We start from the raw sequence: 20,020 nt of genomic DNA, 5'->3' as shown, positions 1-20,020 counted from the left end.
TGGATACCCGTCCAAAATAGTTTCTTTCCATCCTGTCCATTCTTCTATCTGAAAGTCATTCATCAGTCATTAAGGTTCAATAATGCTATTGTTTGTTATATCGAAAAAAGAAGTCTTTTCCTCCCTCCTCTCCTCCCTCCCTCCATCCCTTCCTTCCATCCTTCATTCCTTCCTTAATAATTTCGTCAAAAGGCCATTAATCAGGCCCAAGCAAGGAGAATAGACTGGCAGTGCTCAAGGCCTGTCTGAGGCAGGGGCTGAGCAAGGCAGTTGGCCCAACATGATCAAGCGATTGGTTGCTTGCAAAAGATTTGAGCATGTTAAGTAAACCTATGGAGGATAATGGGAACCAGGTTTCTCACTATTAGAGAAGGGGGCCAGAGAAAACTGGAATGAAGCCTGCAGTGTTGGACAGGGATTGACGTTATTAGTATAGTGCATGGTTCTGATACATATGTAGAGAGAGATATATAGAAATAAATATATAGGACTTGTGGTTATTGTCCAGTGAGACTCCACACTTCCACTGCAGGAGGCACAGGTTTCATCCCTGGTTGGGGAAATAATATCACACATGCCACATGATGCAGTGAAAGAAAACAAAAAAGAAAGAAACATAAATATAAAAGTATGTGTATATGTGTTTGTATATACATATGTATTTCCTAGCTCTTTCCACTAAGAGGGCCTGGGAACAGTGACATACTGAAAAAAGAGCTACAGTACTGGCATAAAGATGGACATATAAGCTGAAGGAAATAGAATTTAGAGTCCAGACATATTATTATTTATGGCCATATTATTATTTATATTAGTAAATAATAATTTATTATATATAAAGATATAGTATATAATAATGTTATTTATTATATATGTCAGAGACCATGCACTATACTAGTAACGTCAATCCCTGTCCAACACTGCAGGCTTCATTCCAGTTTTCTCTGGCCCCCTTCTCTAATAGTGAGAAACCTGGTTCCCATTATCCTCCATAGATTTACTTAACATGCTCAATCTTTTGCAAACAACCAATAGCTTGATTGATAGTATTATTTGTGGCTGATTGATATTTGTCAAGAGTACCATATCATTCAATGGGAAAAAAACAATGTTTTCAGCAAACAGTGCTAGGACAACTGGATATCCACATGGAAAAAAATGAAAGTGGACCCCTACCTCATATATGAAAATTAATTTAAAATGGATCACAGACCTACATGTAGCAGCTAAAACTATAAAGCTTTAGGAAGAAATATGGGTACAGATATATATGAGCTTGGATGAGGCAATGACTTTTTTCAGTTAGGATACCAAAAGCACAGACAATCAAAGAAAAAATAAATTGGACTTCATCCAAAATTTAAAATCTCTGTGTATCAGGGACACTATTAAGAAAGTGAGAAAGCAACTCACGGAATAGAGCAAATATTTGCAAAACATATATCTGAATAAAGATCTAATGCCAAAAATATATAAAGAACTCTAACAGTGTGACAGTAGAAGAACAGCCCAATTAAAAAATGAGCAAAGGATTGAATAGATGTTTCTTCATAGAAGATGTACAAATGGCCAATAAGCACGTGAAAAAAGTGCTCAGTATTCTACCTATGCTACACATAATAACACACTTCATGCAGTAAAGATGCTCAGTATTACTAGTCTTTAGGGAAGTGCAAATTAAAATCAATGAGATACCATTTCATACAATAAATAACCTAGGATGGCTGTGATTTTTTTCTTAAGGACAAAAGCAAATGTTAATGAGGTAGAGAAATCGCAACCCAGAAACCCCATTTCTAGATATTTACCCTAGAGAAAGGAAAGCTTATGTTCACACAGAAATATACACAAATGTTTATAGCAGCTCTATTTTATAATCACGAAAAACAAAACAACTCAATGGATTAGCAACCTGTGGTACATTCATGCAATAAACTACTGTTCAGCAAACTATAGATCAGTTCAGAGGAACCTCAGAGACATTATGCTGAGGGAAGGAAGCCAGTCTCAAAATATGATTCTGTGTATAGTATGTCGGAATCTATTCTGACTGCTGTACAAAATACTTGATCTAAACCAAGCATTCACTAACGCAACATTGTAAAGCAACTATATTCCAATTAAAAACAGACAAGAATTCATTTCTCGAAGTCCTGAAGGCTGCAAAGTCTAAGATCAAGGCTTTGGCAGATTTGCTGTCTGGTGATGGCTTGTTTCCTGGTTCATAGATGGCTGTCTCCTCACTGTGTCCTCATATGGCAGAAGGGGAAAGGGGGTCTCTTTTATAAAGGCTCTAATCCCATTCATGAGCACAAGCCCTCATGAATCACTTCCCAAAGATTCCACCGCTAGGTACCATCACATTGGGACTTAGTTTTCAACATATAAATTTGCAGGGGAGGGGCAGACATGGACATTTGGTCTCTAGCATATGACAGTCTTAAAAAGTTAAAACTATAGTATGAAAACTAGTATATGACCTCAGTCAAATCCCTTACGATTATACAGTGGAAGTGACAAATAGATTCAAGGGATTTGATCTGACAGAGTGCCTGAAGAACTATGGATGGAGGTTTGTAACATTGTACAGGAGGCTGTGATCAAAATCATTCCCAAGAAAAAGAAATGCAAAAGGGCAAAATGGTTGTCTGAGGAGGCCTTAGAAGTAGCTGAGGAAAGAAGACAAGTGAAAAGCAAATGAGAAAAGGAAAGATATACCCATCTGAATGCAGAGTTCCAAAGAATAGCAAGGAGAGATAAGATAGCCTTCCTAAGTGATCAGTGCAAAGAAATAGCAGAGAACAATAGAATGGGAAAGACTATTTCTTTTCTTTAAGAAAATTGGAGATGCCAAGGAAACATTTCATGCAAAGATGGGCACAATAAAGGACAGAAACAGTATGGACCTATCAGAAGCAGAGGTATTAAGAAGAGGTGGCAAGAATACACAGAACTACTATACAAAAAAGATCTTAATGACCTGGATAACCACAATGGTGTGATCACTCACCTAGAGTCAGACATCCTGGAGTGCAAAGTCTAGTGGGCCTTAGGAAGCATCACTATGAACAAAGCTAGTGGAGGTGATGGAATTCCAGCTGAACTATTTCAAATCCTAAAAGATGATGCTGTGAAAGTGCTACACTCAATATGCCAGCAAATTTGAAAAACTCAGCAGTGGCCACAGGACTGGAAAAGGTCAGTTTTCATTCCAATCCCAAAGGCAATGCCAAAGAATGTTCAAACTACCACACAATTGCACTCATCTCACACACTAGCAAAGTAATGCTCAAAATTCTCCAAGCCAGGCTTCAATAGTATGGGAACCAAGAACTTTCAGATGTTCAAGCTGGATTTAGAAAAGGCAGAGGAAGCAGAGATCAAATTGCCAACATCGTTGGATCCTAGAGAAAGAAGAGAGTTCCAGAAAAACATCTACTTGTGCTTTATTGACTATGCCAAAGCCTTTGACTGTGTTGATCACAACAAACTGTGGAAAATTCTTATAGAGATGGGAATACCCCACCACCTTACCTGTCTCCTGAGAAATCTGTATATAGATCAAGAAGCAACAGTTAGAACCGTACATGGAGCAACGGACTGGTTGCACATTGGGAAAGGAGTAAGTCGAGGCTGTATGTTGTCACCCTGTTTATTTAACTATGTGCAGAGTACATCATGCGAAATGTGGGGCTGGATGAAGCACAACCTGGAATCAAGATTGCTGGGAGAAATAGCAACGACCTCAGATATGCAGATGACACCACCCTTATGGCAGAAAGTGAAGAAGAACTGAAGAACCTCTTGATGAAAATGAAAGAGGAGAGTGAAAAAGCTGTCTTAAAACTCAGCATTCAAAAAACGAAGATCGTGGCATCCATTCCCATCACTTCATGGCAAAGAGATGGGGAAAAAAATGGAAACAGTAAGAGACTATTTTCTTGGGCTCCAAAATCACTGCAGATGGTGACTGCAGCCATGAAATTAAGACACTTGCTCCTTGCAAGAAAAACTGTGACCAACCTAGATAGCATATTAAAAAGCAGAGACATTACTTTGCCAACAGAGTTCCATCTAGTCAAAGCTATGGTTTTTTCCAGTAATCTTGTATAGATGTGAGAGTTGGACCATAAAGAAAGCTGAACACCGAAGGATGGATGCTTTTGAACTATGGTGTTGGAGAAGACTCTTGAGAGTCCCTTGGACAGCAGGAATATCAAACCAGTCAATCCTAAAGGAAATCAGTCCTAAATATTTATTGGAAGAACTGATGCTAAAGCTGAAACTCCAGTACTTTGGCCACCTGATGGGAAGAACTGGCTCATTGGAAAAGACCCTGATGCTAGGAAAGATTGAAGGCAGAAGGACAAGGGGATGACAGGGGATGAGATGGTTGGATGGCATCACTGACTCAATGTACATGAATTTGAGCAAGCTCTGGGAGTTGGTGATGGACAGGGAAGCCTGGTGTGCTGCAGTCCATGGGGTCGCAAGGAGTCAGACACGACTGAGAGACTGAACTGAGGGGTCATAGAGGGGAACTACAGAGCAACAGCACCAGAAAGCTTACTGCACATGTTCCATGTCCTGATTGTAGTGGTGGTTGTACAAATTTATTCATGGGTTAAAATCCTTAGGCCTGTACACCATACGAATAGTTGTATGGTAGTATAAAAATAAAAATGTTAAATAGGGGATTTCCCTGGTGGTCCAGTGGTTAAAAAATCCACCTACCCAAAAAAAAAAAAAAATCCACCTGCCAAAAGAAAAGTAAAAAACAAAAAAAAGGAAAGAGAAAATCCACCTGCCAATGCAGGGAACAGAGGTTTGATCTCTAGTCTGGAAAGATTACTCATGCCACAGGGCAGCTAAGCCCTTGCATCACAACTCCCGAGCCTGCGCTTTAGAGGCTGTGTTCCAAAGCCACTGCAATGAGAAGCCAGCTTACCACAACTAGAGAGACCTGTGCACAGGAACAAAGATCCGGTGTAGCCATAAATTAATCAATTAATTTAAAAAATGTATTACATAGGGCCTACAATAAGTTTGCAATAAGCACTAACTTCAAAGCATTTACCACCTGTCACATAGTAAACATTCAGTAAAATGTTTAGCTGTTATTAATGTTTCAAGTTAATGGGATCCCTGCTTTTAACAGAGTTAAATACAGTAGAATTGCAAACATAAGTGAGGGATGCTCAGGAGGGGAAGCACCGTGGTGGTACACAGTTACAGTTACAAGTCAGCATGTAGTGAAGTGCGGTGAGAGTGGGTCGGGACCAAGGCAGAGAATCAGAGAAGGTGGGCTGGGAAGACAAGGTGCTTGCTTGCCGAGGGGCTGACCCAGCCAGGTCACCTGACACCCCGACTGACGCTTACCAAGTGCTGCTTCTCTGTCGTGGCAGTTTGCCGGGATAGAGTCGGGCTACGCGTGCTTCTGTGGAAACGACCCTGATTACTGGAAGTACGGGGAGGCAGCCAGTACTGAGTGCAGCAGTGTCTGCTTTGGGGACCACACCCAGCCCTGCGGGGGCGACGGCAGGGTCATCGTCTTTGACAGTGAGTATGCTCTGGGCCCTGCGCTACCCAGGGTTGGGGAACCCTGGGCCAGGGGAGCTGGCCTGCGCATTGTCTGACCCTGCCTTCCTGCTATGCATTCATTTACCTGCAGTACTTACTAAGCACCTACTGCAGGCCAGGGGCGGGTGGCTTTTGCCTCTGTTATTCCTCCAAAGGCAATGAGTCTTCTCCTGGTTACTCTGACAAGAGTAACAACAGCTCCCAGGGACAGACAGGGGCCTGGGAGCAGAAGGGTGTGTGGCCCCTTCCTCTCAACTCCAAGCTTTTGCTCCAGGAGGGTTCTGGAGGAGAGCAGGGTATCGGGCCTGTCCCCCAGCAGCAGCTCCTCCCCTCCTGCCCACTGGTCCCACCAGTGGGAACCCTTTGGTCTCCTGCCCCACCCCAGTCATTCTCATGGGCGCCGGGTGGAGGCCTGCACAGGAGTGCGTGCAAGTGAGTGCAGACTGTTGTGTCCGGGGCTTCTGGGCATGCTGGACTGAGAGGCTGGTCCATGGTCAGCCTTTAGAAATTTGTTAAAATTTTAGCTGCTTTCTTTTTCCTTGCTTTCATGGTGGCCTGCTCTCATTCTTGTGCTCTGTCAAGGATGAAGCACTTTGTGTGGCCTGACTCTCCTCAGAGGCGATTCTTACTTTTTAGAATTAAAATCCCTTGGTTGTCTTGAGATCTCAGCCTTCTGATGGGTTGAAGAAAAAGTTATGAGCTTCTTCTCAGTGTTAGGATGGAAGCAGCTTTCTACATCCTAAAAGGAACTAGGTGTCCCCCCCCAAACCTGGCCTGCTTTGTACATCCTGTGCCTGCCCTTCCTCTTGAGGACTTTGATTTCTAGGCTCTCGTCTTCACCTCACTACTTAAGACTGTGAAGTGGTGTGTCCCCTTCCCTGAACCTGCCGCTCAGAACCGGGGATCCAGACATTAGCTGTGCTGGTGCAGAGGAATGAGGGAACTTCCTGTCTGCAGAAGGTCATTTCTTGTGCCACAGTGTCCCACTTCAAAAACAAGTGTGGCCCCCTCCCATGAGCCTTGCACCCCTCAGGTATCCGGGAGGCCCTCACTTCACTGAGTGACCCCGGCAGAGAGGTTTGTGTTTTCATGGGCTTTGTCTCGTCTGTCCTCACACATTCATATGATACGGGAGCAGGCGATGGTCTCTCCACCCTCAAAGAGAAGCGAGAGGTCTGGATGTGAAGGGAGCCCCTGGGATCACACAGCCCAGCTGGTTCCGAACCCAGACTCTCTGACTCCAGCCTGGCCCCCGCCTGGGCTGTACTGCCGTGCTGTATGCTCACTCTGAGGTCTCCTGGGGGAAAAAAAAAAGCCTCCAGTCATTTGTTCAGGGTTTAAGCCGCTCATTCTGTGATTCGATCCTGAAACATAAGATGGCCTGGTTTTGCAGACAAAAAAACAACATCCTAGACTGGATCCCGTCAGCTCAGAAGCTTCATTTGTAACAGGTTGGAAAGCAAACCCCACGGCCGAGCCCCTGCGTGAGGGCTGGCGTCCTTTTGTCTCCTGCAGCTCTGGTTGGCGCCTGTGGTGGGAATTACTCGGCCATGACCTCTGTGGTGTATTCCCCTGACTTTCCTGATGCCTACGCCGCGGGGAGGGTCTGCTACTGGACCATCCGGGTCCCAGGAGCCGCGCACATCCACTTCAACTTCACCTTGTTTGACCTCCGGGATTCCGCAGACATGGTGGAGCTGCTGGATGGCTACACCCACCGTGTCCTGGTCCGTTTCAGCGGGAGAAACCGCCCACCCTCGTCCTTTAACATCTCTCTGGATTTCATCATTTTGTATTTCTTCTCTGATCGCATCAATCAGGCCCAGGGATTTGCCGTCTTATACCAAGGTAAGGTCCTGGCCTCCTCGGGCCCCCCTTGCCCCTCGTTATGACGTGCGTACCTCAGGTGGTTCTTGCATGTCAGGAGCTGCCGAATCAACTTGCAGGTTTTCCCACTTCCTGTTTTATAACTTGTACATGCTGCATGATACAGAAAAGAGATGCCACCTGTGAGTTTTGCTGTTTTAGTCATTCTCATGACAGTTTTCATGGAAAGGCTAAAAGAATAACTAAAAGAGCTGAGATTGGTAGAATCAGAAGGTTCCAAAGAGGTCATTTGGTTCATCCTCCTGTTTCTGAACAGCCTTGCCAATCACCAGAGCCTGGTTCACTCAGACCATCCTAACATGGAGCTATGCCCCTGTACCGTGGACATGTGTGCTGGGTACACAGAGGGCATCCATGACCTAGTCTCTGCCCTGGACATCAGAAGCCTAGACAAGAGTTCAGTCAGTGTCTGGCTCCAGTGTACAGGTGGGACAGGCTGGAAGGACAGGTGGGATTGGGGCAGACAGATAGGAAACAAGAGGGCCTTCCAGGCTGGGGGACCATAGCTGCAGAGGCACAAGGGAAGAACCACCCTAAAGCGTGTCCAGGAGTCCACGCAGAGACCTCAGATGGCTCCTTCAGAGCCAGAGCCTGGCAGGTTCTGCTTTGGGGCCAGGGTGGGGGTGGGGAGGCCAGGGGAGAGAATCACCCCCAGAGAAAATGGCCCCCCTCTTCATAACCAGTACCGCCTCATCTTTGGCGTCTCAACCAGCTTTCCCCCAGCTAATTCCTTTTGGTCTTCCAGCCATCAAGGAAGACCCACCACAGGAGAAGCCCACTGACAACCAGATGCTGGCCGAGGTGATCACGGAGCAAGCCAACTTCAGTGTGAGCGCTGCCCGGTCCTCCAAAGTCCTCTACGTCATCACCACCAGCCCCAGCCACCCACCCCAGACTGTGCCAGGTAGCCGTTCCCAGACACCATCAAGGGGGTGGGAGCCACAGAGCTTGGCAGCAGCACCCTAGGCAGTTACAGAAGCAGGGTGCTCTTGAGTGTTCCCTTTTCAAGGCGGCTTGGGGGTCCTGGCCCCATGACTCTGTTTGTCTTGGCCTTGGAGGGACATCTCTTTGGCTTGATTCCTGAGTCCTTAGGCAGAGTGCTCACCTCCTTTAGGACACAGTATTTAATAAGCTTATCCAGTGTTTTCCACAGCCAAGGTGTAGCTCGCTAAATGCATCAGCAGTTGCCAGAGCTCTTTCCTCAGTCACTGGGCAGATGTGTAAGTGCTTTACTGATGCTAGGCTCTGTTGTAGCTGCTGGACTGTACAGAGAACCACACAGAATCCCTGCCCTCCTGCCACTTGTAAGTGGGAGGAGAAAGACAAGAAGCAAAATGAGAAGTCAGATAGTGACCTGAGCTGTGAAGGTAGGCCCCACAGGAGTAGGGTAGAGAAGGAGCAGTAGTCTTGTGGGCCAAGCTGGGTGACCTGATCGGGCACAGACGGTCACTCCCTCTTTTCTGCCAAGGAAATTGCAGTCTTTAAGAGCTGGTAGAGCTGCAGACCCCATTAGTGGTTCTCTGCTTTAAAGGTTTCCCCTGCAGGACTCGCAGCAGGGAGTCAGGCACGAGAGCCCCTCCCTGTGTGTCCTGTCCTTTGTGTATCTAGCATCTCACAGTTCACACAGCCCGTTCCCCAGATGAGGAAACCGGGGCCCAGAGAGCCGTCACACGGTGGTCCCAGGGGTGGAGATGGAACGTGTACCGCCCCTTTTGACTCTGAGTGGAGTGTGCTTTGGGCCACACTGCCTGCCTCTCTCCACAGGGGGAGTCAGGAGCCAGGCGAGGTGCTCACAAGGCCTGGGGCTGCATGCCAGCCCCGCTCTAGCTGCATGCTGTGGCCACCCCCACCTGCCGGGAACTCCTCAGCCAGCCTGCCCCCCAGCCCCCTGACCCCAGGCCGCCAGGGCTCCCTCAGGGCTCCACACAGACCTCCTCCTGAAAACTGAGCTCACACCCAGCCCGAAGCTCACCCCTTGTGCACACTCACCCCTGTGTTTTACACTTGCAGGATGGACAGTGTATGGCCTGGCAACACTCCTCATCCTCACGGTCACAGCCATCGTAGCAAAGATACTTCTGCACATCACGTTCAGGTGAGTATGGGAGCTGCCCGGCCCCAGGAAGGGAAGGTAATTTCTACCACGTTTCAGTTGTCTGAAACACTTGTAACGTCAGAACACAATTCCAAAGCGCTCAACACAGGGCAGTGTACGGCCGTAGACATTCCTCATTCCCTGTAGAGTGAAATGTACAGCTGGACAAATCTCTCTAAGGTTTGAGGGATTGTGTTTGCTCCCCCGTCTAGAGGATATCATTTCAAGGAGGACTGAAATAGTCCAGGCGTAAAACAGGACAATTTCCATTGTTTTGATTTGTGCTGGCCTCTTGATGAGATTTTTACCTAAGAGCAGAGATTCCTAGGATAATACCAGGTATATTTCCTGATGCCATCTAGAATCTGTGAGACAGTCTTAGGAAGAGAAGTTTTATTAACTACTGTTTAATAATTATTTTTAAGGCAGTTATTTAGGAAGCTTATAATAGCTTCACCCTTCAATTCTGACCAATTTGGGAAAAAAATTTTTTTCCTTCTCTTACTTCCACTATTCAGGTTTAACTATTCTGCCTTTTAGGAAAGGGGCGGTTGTTCATGCACAGGAGTCTGTGCACTTACAGAAGGGCTTGCTAATCTTCCTACCTGTACTCTGTCTTTCCTGTGGTTCCCAGTCCAGGCTCTCTCCATTTCTCTTTTCCTCCAGTTTTATTGAGATACAATTGACATAAAGTCTCTCTCCATTTCAAGGCCTTCCTGAGTGTTGGTGTAAAAGCTACCTTTTCCCCAACTTTCTGGCTTGTGCTTGATTCAGGGTTTTTGGTTTTCTGTTTTCAGTTGTCCTGGGTCTTCGAGTGGGGCCTACTCTTTGTTGCAGTGCGCAGGCTTTTACTGCAGTGGCTTCTCTCGTTGTGGAGCACAGGGTCTAGGTGTGTGGGCTTCAGTATCTGCGGCACACGGGCTCAGCTGTGGCGGCTCGAGGGCTCCGGCCCACAGGCTCGGTGGTTGCGATGCATGGGCTTAGTTGCCCCGAGGCTGCCACAGACTTTCATACGTTAAATGCCGGCTCCTCTATTGCCCTGTAAAGGCTGCCCTTGGCCCCTTTGACACTACTTATAGGCCTTGCCACCCTGCACTGTACATTTCTCAGGGAAAATAATGTCCTTATTACTGTTTACTGAGCTTCTGATATATATAAATATAATATACATATATGTTTTTCTTTCTTTTTTTTGAGTCACAGTTCACACACTCCAGGGAAGCCTCTCTGGCTTAGTAGTCCCGTCTGTGTGTCCCCGACAGCAGGGAGGGGCGGGGTGCTCTCTGGGGCCCAGCACCTCACCATGTGCCGAGACCCCAAAGCCCGTGTGCGTCTCCCATCTGACACCCAGTGCCTCTGCACTTTCCCTGCCCAGCAGCCGAGGGGCTGACCCAGGGAGCGGGGCAGATGGGGAGAAAGGCAGGGCCTACTCCCAGCAGAGCAGGTTTGCCTTCATCCTGTTTAGGTAGGTGAGCTTCTGAATAAGTGTCATTCGAAAAGAGTTCGTCTGCTTAAAAAGAGAAGATTTTTTAAAACTCATAAGCTCTCAGGCCAGCCCTTTGCAGATTGGAATAATCCTTCCAGCTAGAAGGTTCTTCATTACTCTGAGCTGGGACCTGCCCCACTGCACTGCCATCCCATGGGATTTGGGTCACCCGCCTGGCGATCCCTCCAGTCTCTCATGGCAGCTACTAGGTTTCCCCAGGTCTCCTCACCGAGTGTCCTGTTCTATAGGTGCAGGTATCTCATGAAATGGTAGGTTGCTTTGGATGCTTAGTTCTGTTCTACTTGAAAAATTAAGATATTTTTGTTTGACAGATCCCATCGCGTTCCTGCCTCGGGGGACCTTAGGGATTGTCATCAACCAGGGACGTCAGGGGAAATTTGGAGCATTTTTTACGAGCCTTCTACTTCGATTTCCATCTTTAAGAAGAAGCTCAAGTGTCAGAGTCAACCAGACGACCGTAATCCTCTTGTGAGTGACTAAGAGTTCCCCCTCCTTGCCAAGGACACGAGATCCCTCTGCACTCGAGGTCCCTGGGGACCGCCTCTCCCGTGGTTTCTTTCCACCGACTCTTCCCCACCTCGCCTTTGGCCTCCTCCAGGGCAGCAGTCTTCCGCAGGGGCCGCTTGGCCTGGATTCAGCCTGCTTCATCACCACACTCAGGAGAGAGACTCAGGTCCCGGTCTGTGCCCCCTGCATCTCACTCTCGTCTAGGAGCGGGGGGTTGGGACAACAGGGGCTGAGGTGACGGGGTGATTGTGTCAGGCATGGGGCTCAGGTACATTCTAGACAGCTGTCAGGTAGTGGGTAGGTAGCGCTTCTTCCCAGTTTTGTCCATGCACAGATGGCTTTCTCCTGGTCTTTCTGCTTTGGAACAGGCCAGGCAGAGAGAGTTCTGAGGCTCTCCCGAGGGGTGGCCTGGTCTGGTACTCCCGGGCATTAGCTGCCCCGTGCATGATGTAGGCCCATGCTCTGCACTGGCTCTGGGCTCTGGGCAAGAATGGGCCTCCTCCAACCTGGAAGGCCGTCAGGTCAAACCTGACACCTTCACATGCGGCTACTTTCTGTTGCTTCTTTGTGCAGCTTGGTGACCAGCAGACAGGTTTGAGGGATAGGAAATGTCCAGCCATCTATTCACGCAGCAGACTTCACCGGAAGCTTTTCTAGGTGCTCAGTAACTCCTCACTGGGTTTGCTGGCCTCGTCCCTGAGCAGCTTGAGGTTCCGTGGAGCCCAAGCCAAGCCCCATCTGTTGACTCCTAAGCTGCCTCTCTGTTCAGAACAGTGTATATGGCAAAGCATCCAGGCAGCGTCTTGTGACCCCGGGCACCAGCAGTCCCTCCGTTAACTGTCCCTCCTTTTAAAAGAGGATGAGAAATTCCCATGGCCTGGGCGTTCAGTGGTCTCCATGCCCCTTCTTATGGGGACAGGATGGGCTTTGGAATGGCTCAGCGGGGAAAGAGAGGGCTCTTGTCCCTGGTCCCACATGCCCTGCACCACCACCCCCCAACCCCGACCCAGAGGGGAGCCTCAGAGAGCGGTGTGCAGAGTGCGGAGGGAGGGCGTGGGGACCGGAGCCCCTCCGGGAGAGGCCTCCGGAGATGGAGAGCCGCAGCCGCAGTGGCTGTGGGTGTAGAGTTGGTGCCATCCCCCACGGCAGCTGGGAGGGGGGCCTGGCCCTTCTCAGAGTGAGGCTCCCCTGTAGGCACTCCAGGCCTCGTAGGCCTCGGGCCCCACCGCTCCCTGTTTGGGTACTCTGCCCCCCTCCCCCAGCCCCTGGGCTGCTGCTCGCTTGGCCTTCCTTGGGAGCCTGCCACACTGGCAGCCAAATGCACCCGGCTCCCAGAAAGACAGAAGGCCGCATGGGGCCGCTGGGAGGTGACCCCAGCGGCCAGAAAGATGCTGGGAGCTGGCGGAGGGGGAGAGTTAGAGTGGGAGACGCAGCAAGCCCGCAGGAGGGCGGGGGCACTGCCCCAGGCCCTGGGGGAGGCTTTGATCTGGAAAGGCAGTTCCCCCAGAGCAGCTGTCTGCCGGCCCCCAGGGTCTGGATACAGGCCTGCCACGTGCAAGGACCACTGGGATGTATGACATGTGCAGTCTCTCCTCCAAACTATTCCTGGCCTTTGTGGAATCTCCTCTCAAACACAAGTGTCAGGTGTGTGCGGTCACTAGGTCCCTGAGCAGCTCAGAGGGAATGTGGGATTGCAGCCGGGAGGGCTCCGCCCGACCAGGAGCAGTTGCTCCAAGCCGCGGGCTCCCTCTGATCACTGGCCCCGGTGCGTCCTGTGGGCCCACCTGCTGTCGTCACACTTGGTGACTTCAGGTCACCGTGTGTCCAAGCAGCCGGAGGAGCCCTTTCTCAGAGATCCCCAAGGTGCTGGAAGCCAGTGCTATCCTTCCTGCCACTCGGGTGCAGCCCAGTGACCGAGGATGCACTTACCACCCCGGGAGCAGCCCTGGAAACCCACACCGGCCTCAGGATGGCACAGGGGGAGAGGGCCATAAACTGTCCCAGGCCAAAGTCTGTAAGCCTGACCTGGCCATGGCCTTGGCTGGAACCTGTCAGCCACCTGCCCAGAGGGGCCCCCCGCACCTAAGTAAACACTTGAGACACAAATTGTCCCAGAAGAGGGGAGGTGTTTACACCTAGGAACACCCAGGGGAGCAGCACTTGATCTGCTAAGAAACCACTTAAGAGGGGAGAAAGTAGGAGTTGGAGGGGGCTGGAAAGGGTGACCCTGAGAAAAGCACACGACAGATCACACGGGCTTAGGTAAGAGGAAGCGTGGATCAGAGCATCCCTGCCCTGCGGTGATCGGGTGCTGCTGGGAGCCAGGCCCCCACCTCACCCACGCCCCACTCCGGCCGGCCAGGGAGCCTGGCCTCTTGGCCCCTGGAGGAGGCTCAGGGCGCTCGTGTTCTTCCCCAAGTGGCCAGTGGCTCACAGAACAGAGGAGGAAGGGGAATGAACCCAGGTGCCCGCACATCAGAACAGGGTTGAGGCCCCCTCTTTCTGGGCCTGAGCGAGGTAACTTCTGAAGTGTGGGCTCTAGCGCAAGACTCCAGTCGGCCAGAAACCCACAGAGATCAGAGCACTTGCAGGCGCAGCTGTCCTGGCCCTTCTGCCAAAACCGGGGGGAGGGGGCGGGGCCTGCATAGGAAGCACCTGCGGCCCCCCCACCCCGCCCTGCCCGTTGTCAGACCCTGGCAGGAGTGGTCGGACCTGCTCCGTGTCCAGCCAGGTCGTCCTGACCCCAGAGTCACCACGCCCCTGTGAGTTCTGGCACTCTGTCTTCCCAAGCACTTGCAGGTGCCTCTGAGGTCGGCCCCTGGCCTGACCGCACCCCGGCCTCCCGTCGAGCCGGGCCGGCCCGCAGCCCACAGCCCCGCACTGCAGCCCTCTTGGTTTCCAGTCTCCCTTACTGTTTGATGTCTGCTTTTGCTGCCACCTTGGGAATGTTTAACCTTCTGATTGTTTCCTCTGGTGTCTCGTTTACCTTCCTCACTGTTCTACCTCCTGGCTGGGGCTCTCAGCTTAGCCGCCCTGGTGCAGGGTGTTTCTCTTCCAGCCGCAGCTGCCTCCCCTCAGGCTGGCCAGCTCAGGGGGACAGGGCCTCACCCTCAGCCTGCAGACCCCGGGGGGCCCATCTCCCAGGTTCCCGTCTTGCCGAGTTGAACACACTCAACGAGGCAGCAGTGGGGTGTGGGGGAAAGTCCAGGTCAGTCTGCTGCTTTGGAAGGGACGTGTCGCCAGGAGCACATGGTCGGGGTTGGGGGCTGCTGCCACGGGGTCCTCCTGGCGTCAGGACCGCCCACACCCACTCACCTTCCCAAGGGGCTGCTGACTCTGGGTGATAAGGCTTTACCTGTAAATATGCTCTGAATATGCAACTTTGAGAATAAAATAGAAACATCATGTATTTTAAAATATAAGATGAAGTGTGACGCACTGTATACAATTTAATATATATTTTTAGGATTTTGTTATTTAAGAAAATGGAATGTAATGGTACTTAACTTTTACAAAAGAGAGAAAAATGTTATTTTTACCGTCTGGAGAAAATAAATATTCTCATTGTTGTAGAAACCGCGACGAGCCCAGGGTTGTTGTGTTTATGGGAGGCTCCCAAGCCCGTGGGCCGGGACGTTGCCGTGCTAGGGGCCCACGGGCTCACCCCGGGTCCGTGCCTCTGACCCGCAGCCGATCTCCGACTGGGGAGGTCTGAAGAGTTGGGATCCCACACCCACAGGGCAGCCATGGGTGAGGGCACCGGACCACAGGTCTGAGGTTGGCCTCAGGCCGGTTAGTCCACTCTCTGCCCCTGTAAAACACACAGCACCCCTGGCTCAGGAGGTCCACATGATCCCCCGCCTTTCTGAGCAGCTGGCACTTCCTCTCCCTTCCCCGCCCCCCCCCCTTCCTCTGTAATAGCAGGGAAAAAGCTCGGGTGTGAGTTGCCCTCTCCTGTGAGGGCTGTGTGCCCCAAAGCCCCTTTCAGTGGGTCCTGAGGAAGCCGAGCGTCAGCCTGTGGGACCCAGCTGTGAGGCTGGGGGCATAGAACAGGGAGCCTGTGAAGGATTTCCGTGGAGGAGCGACGCCAGGTTCCCAGTTGAGAAGCATTTCCCACTTGCATTCAGAGAAGTGGTCGGAGTGAGGTTAAACCAAGGGTGAGGAGGCCAGTCAGAGATGCCGAGGGCCTACCGGGGCTCCCAGGGCGGCCCTGTGGTGGGAGGGGAGGGCCTGAGAGAGAGAGCCGGCCGCCTCCACAGGGCCCGGCTCACCCCTAGTCCTCCCACTTGCCACATCACCTTTCAGGTGAGGGCAGTTACAGTACTCAGGTCACCTGGTCGTGATGAGCTGTTGCCTGTGGTATGTTTTCAATAAGCAGTAGCTGCTCCCTGTTCTGGAATGCAGCTGGTAGGTGAAGAGCAAGGTGCTGCCCAAGTGTCCTGACCCGGCTGCTGAGGAGAGAGAGGCCAGTCTCTGCGGTTAAGGACATAAAAAGAGAGGAAACGTGCAGAGCTCTGTCGGGCTGAGTCGAGGGAGGTCCCCATGGGATGTGGAGGCCGAACTGTTAGGCCCAGGACAGGTGGCCTGAGGCCCAGGGAGGGTCAGGACTGGGGGCTGCAGCCCATGAAAGCAGAGGCACAGCTGACATCCCAGGGGTGTGTCTGGGCAGGAGCAGCTGAGGACAGTGTCACGGACACACTCAGGCAGATGCGGGAGAGCCTGGGCAGGAGCGGGGGCAGCCCCAGAAGCCAAGCTTCCGACCTACCTGGAGCAGGCTGCCGTTGGTTCTGTAAGCCCCCAGGTACAAATCCTCAGGAGGGGACTGGCCGGGCAAAGCCTCCAGCACCACCACCTTAGACGCAGACGTGCTTCTCAGACTGCCGCCTTGACCACTGGCCTGAGAACCCCTGGTGTGCTAGTTCGAAATGCATGTTCCTGGGCCCTACCCCAGACCCACCAGACTCTCCGGGAAGCCCCTGACTGATGCCGGTGCTCACTGAAATCCAAACACCCTTTTACCTCATTTGAGAAGTTTGGTCAATAGTCACCTTCTCCTCTGAAAGGAACTGTCCACTCATAGACAGCGGCCTTAAGTTCCCCTGGCCTCTTCCTCTGCAGTCTACAGAGTACTGCTTCCTCAACTTAGAAGGCTGTATCGCTCCAGAGATTCATCAAGGGACAGAGAAGGGCAGGGCATAGCAGTCATTCCAGAAGCTTCTCCGGAAGGCGCTGCCTTGACATGGCTGTTTCGCACCCCCCACCCTCCCCGCCCCCGACCTCGGCCGGCACTCAGAGGCCAGTGTCACCTGAGCGTCTGTCTTCTCTGAGCTCTCCTTCTGCCTTTCCCAGAAACTCTTGCCTGGCCCTGAAGGAAAATACTAATATTTTTAATGGCTGGTGGAAAGCAAATGGGGCGGCCTTGCTGGTGAACTTCTTAGAGACGGATCCGCCTGCAACAGAAAAATAAACACATATAGCTAGAACGCAGGCACCTGTCCTGCCTGAAGCAGGGCCAGGAGGAGCCCCCCATTCCGGCCCATCTGAGTGGACTCAGGGGACCGCTGACCTTGATCTCGTCTCCTTGTTCTGAACCTGCAAGATGGGACACTAAAAGCCGCCCACCCGGGAGCTGGCACCAGGGCAGCGTCAGCCTCATCCTTTGTCAGGCAACCAAGGGCCTTCCTCCAGAGACGAAAGGCCTGGACAAGGCCGACCTTGTCCTCAAGCTTGGCGATCACATGACCATCCCCTCTCCCCACGGGGCTGTGCGTGCCTGAAGCTGCAGACGGTCTCTGGAACACAGAGAACTGGGATGCCTTTGTTCCTCTGTGGCAGGGTCGGGTCCCCGTGGGGGATTGTTTTTGCTTGGCTGAAAGGGGCACTTTGGGGAGAGAACATTTCAACCTCAAGAAGCAGCAACATTTGCTTGTAGCTGGAAGTCTCCCTTCCTGGTCTCCAGCTGTTGTCTGGAGCCACTGGGCCCCTGCTGAATGGGACCACGCCCAGCAACTAGGCGCAGACAGCACCGGGCTGGCCTGGCTGTGGACCAGCCTGTGTGCGGAGGCCGGTCTCCAGGACAAGCCTGTCGCCGAGGATTCCCTCAGCCCTCTCAGAGGTGGTCACCGGGCCCCGGAATGAGCCTGCCTGCTGTGGATGACTGGGCCAGGGAACCGGGCTGCACAGAGAAGCATTTTAGAGGGAAAGCAGATCCAAGCTTGAGGTCCAGAGTAACTCCTCAGGTGGGAAAAAAAGACAACAGGAGAATCTGAAACAGCCAAGCTTCTTGCAACAGAGAACCTTCCAATCTCTTATTTCACTCTCAGGAAATGTCTATTATTGTCCCTGTTCAAATGAAGCCACTGAACTAAAAAAGCAGAATTGGGGGCCTGCTGTTTGGCAGACTGACCGTGTGAATATGTCTCATGAACTCACTTTAGTTGCTGGTACCAAAGATAAAGTCAAATCAAGAGCAGTGGGAATTCAAACCTCCTGTTAGCCAGACACTGGGCAGCTTTTCATGGGCTCCAGGTGAGCTGAGGGAAGCTTCTGAATGTCCAGGGATGCTGATGATGATAATAGTAAGAGCAGGTACCCTTTTGTGGTACCTTGTGTGCCAGACACACTGTGGTCAGCCCTCTACGTCCTCCTGGGGCCAGCCCAGCCTGGGAGCCGAGGCTTGGCCAGTGGAGGGCAAGGCCGGGATTGAACCCCTGTCTGTTGGCTACAAACCCAGGGCTCTTGGTTCCTGGTGCTCTGCAAGCCCCTCCCACCTGGGCAGGGGCATGGGTATCTGAGGGAGGCCCCGCGGCCTTCCAAAATCTCCCCCAAATATCATCCATGTTGCCTCCAAACAGCCCAGAGAAAAGTACAGATCAGTGCCTGCAATAAGGGAAGGCATCAAACCTATGCTTCTTTACCTGTTTGAGAACACAGACTCCTTCAGGAATCAGATGAATGTCATGAAGCCCCTCCCCAAAAGACCTCGCCTACAAAAAAACAAATTCTCTGGAGATTCAGAGACACCCCCAAAAACCCTTCCAAGGACTTCAGGTTCATAGTCTCTCCATTAAGCCAAAAGCAAGGGGTACCTGAAAGTTAAAACCAACCAAGAGAAGAAGAATAATGGTAACCGTGGATACCTTTTACTGATGGCTCATCCAGGGTCAGGTGCTCTTGCCAGGGGTTGACCAAGTTTTTCTGAAAAGGGCTAAATGAAAATGAAAGTCGCTTAGTCATGTCTGATTCTTTGTGACCCCATGACTGGTGCCTACCAGGCTCCCCTGTCTATGGAGTTCTCCAGGTAAGAATACTGGATTGGATAGGCATTCCCTTCTCCAGGGGATCTTCTCAACCCAGGGATCAAACCAGGTCTCCTGCATTGCTAAATAGTAACTATTTTACCTTTCCTGGCTCCTACAGTCTCTGATCTCTGTCACATCTCACCTCTGCCTGCAGTGGTTGGGGGCAGCATCCACTGGGACCATGGCCCATCCCCAGGGACCCCCAAGGACCCCAGCACTGCAAGTCCTCAAGCCTTGGGTGACTCTGTGAGGGGGTGGGGAATTGGCAGCGGGAGGCGGGCACCAAGGCCCACCCCTCGCAGCCACAGACGATAAACGGAAAGTCCCCTACACATGAACCTTCAAGTTGCAAGCTTTAAAGATGGAAATGCACATGCCAGCCCCTGTCTACCAACTATGGTACTTATACTACTACACTTTTCAAGGTACTGTCCTGTAAAATAAAATAATGTTTTCTTGGGCTTCCCTGGTGGCTCAGTGGTAAAGAATTCGCCTGCCAATGCAGGAGACACGGGTTCCGTCCCTAGTCCAGGAAGATCCCATATGCTGCAGGGCAACTAAGGCCATGAGCCACAACTACTGAGCCTGTGCTCTAGAACCCGGGAGCCACAACTACTGAAGCCCACTCACTCTAGACCCCACGCACTTCAACAAGAGAAGCAACCACAATGAGAAGTCCCCACTCTGCAACTAGACAAAAGCCTGCACAGCAATGAAGACCCAGCCAAACATAAATAAATAAAATTATTTTTTTAATGTTTTATTTTGTGAGTTTGTTTTTTATGTATGTATTATTTATGTGGAAAGTATTATAAACCTATTAGTATACAGTACTACATAACCAGTTGTCTTAGCTGGGTACCAAGGCTAACTTCGTTGGACCTAGGAACACACCCTCAGAACAAAACTCAGTCGTATACGTAGGAGACTCACTGTATAAACAAATGGCAGGTTATGTGCCAATAAAACTTCATTTATGGACTCTGAAACCTGGATTTTATATAACTGTCACACGTCTTTTGATTCTCCCCTGGCAATTAACACATGTTCTTAGCTTGTGGGCCATAGGAGAGCAGGCGGCAAGCCTGCAGGCCAGCCCCTGGTGCCAGGCCAACCACTTCTCATCCATCCTGTTGAAAGCGT

The 20,020-nt window shown here is 51.0% G+C and overlaps 1 protein-coding gene and 1 long non-coding RNA gene across 3 annotated transcripts in view; one reads left to right on the top strand and one right to left on the bottom strand.

Moving 5' to 3' along the window:
• The window catches only part of KREMEN1 (kringle containing transmembrane protein 1), a 54,243-nt gene extending 39,087 nt beyond the window's left edge, over positions 1-15,156 (top strand). For both annotated transcript variants that reach the window (XM_043437513.1, XM_043437521.1), the window contains exons 5-9: positions 5,406-5,559; positions 7,096-7,428; positions 8,213-8,371; positions 9,478-9,562; positions 11,381-15,156. In XM_043437513.1, coding sequence (XP_043293448.1) covers positions 5,406-5,559; positions 7,096-7,428; positions 8,213-8,371; positions 9,478-9,562; positions 11,381-11,549 — 900 coding nt within the window. In that variant the 3' untranslated portion in view covers positions 11,550-15,156. The remainder of the gene's footprint in view (positions 1-5,405; positions 5,560-7,095; positions 7,429-8,212; positions 8,372-9,477; positions 9,563-11,380) is intronic.
• Positions 15,157-15,665: 509 nt separating this feature from the next.
• Positions 15,666-16,462, bottom strand: LOC122421479. The gene is made up of 3 exons (XR_006263494.1): positions 16,342-16,462; positions 15,910-16,024; positions 15,666-15,786 (listed from the first exon to the last, which is right to left on the bottom strand). It is a non-coding gene; the product is annotated as an uncharacterized LOC122421479 (long non-coding RNA).
• Positions 16,463-20,020: the final 3,558 nt, after the last annotated feature.

The sequence above is a fragment of the Cervus canadensis genome, chromosome 1 (genome assembly GCF_019320065.1).
Source record: "Cervus canadensis isolate Bull #8, Minnesota chromosome 1, ASM1932006v1, whole genome shotgun sequence".
In the NCBI taxonomy this organism is placed as follows: domain Eukaryota; kingdom Metazoa; phylum Chordata; class Mammalia; order Artiodactyla; family Cervidae; genus Cervus; species Cervus canadensis.
The sequence above is the reverse complement of the archived record's forward strand: the minus strand, read 5'-3'. Positions and strand labels throughout refer to the sequence as shown.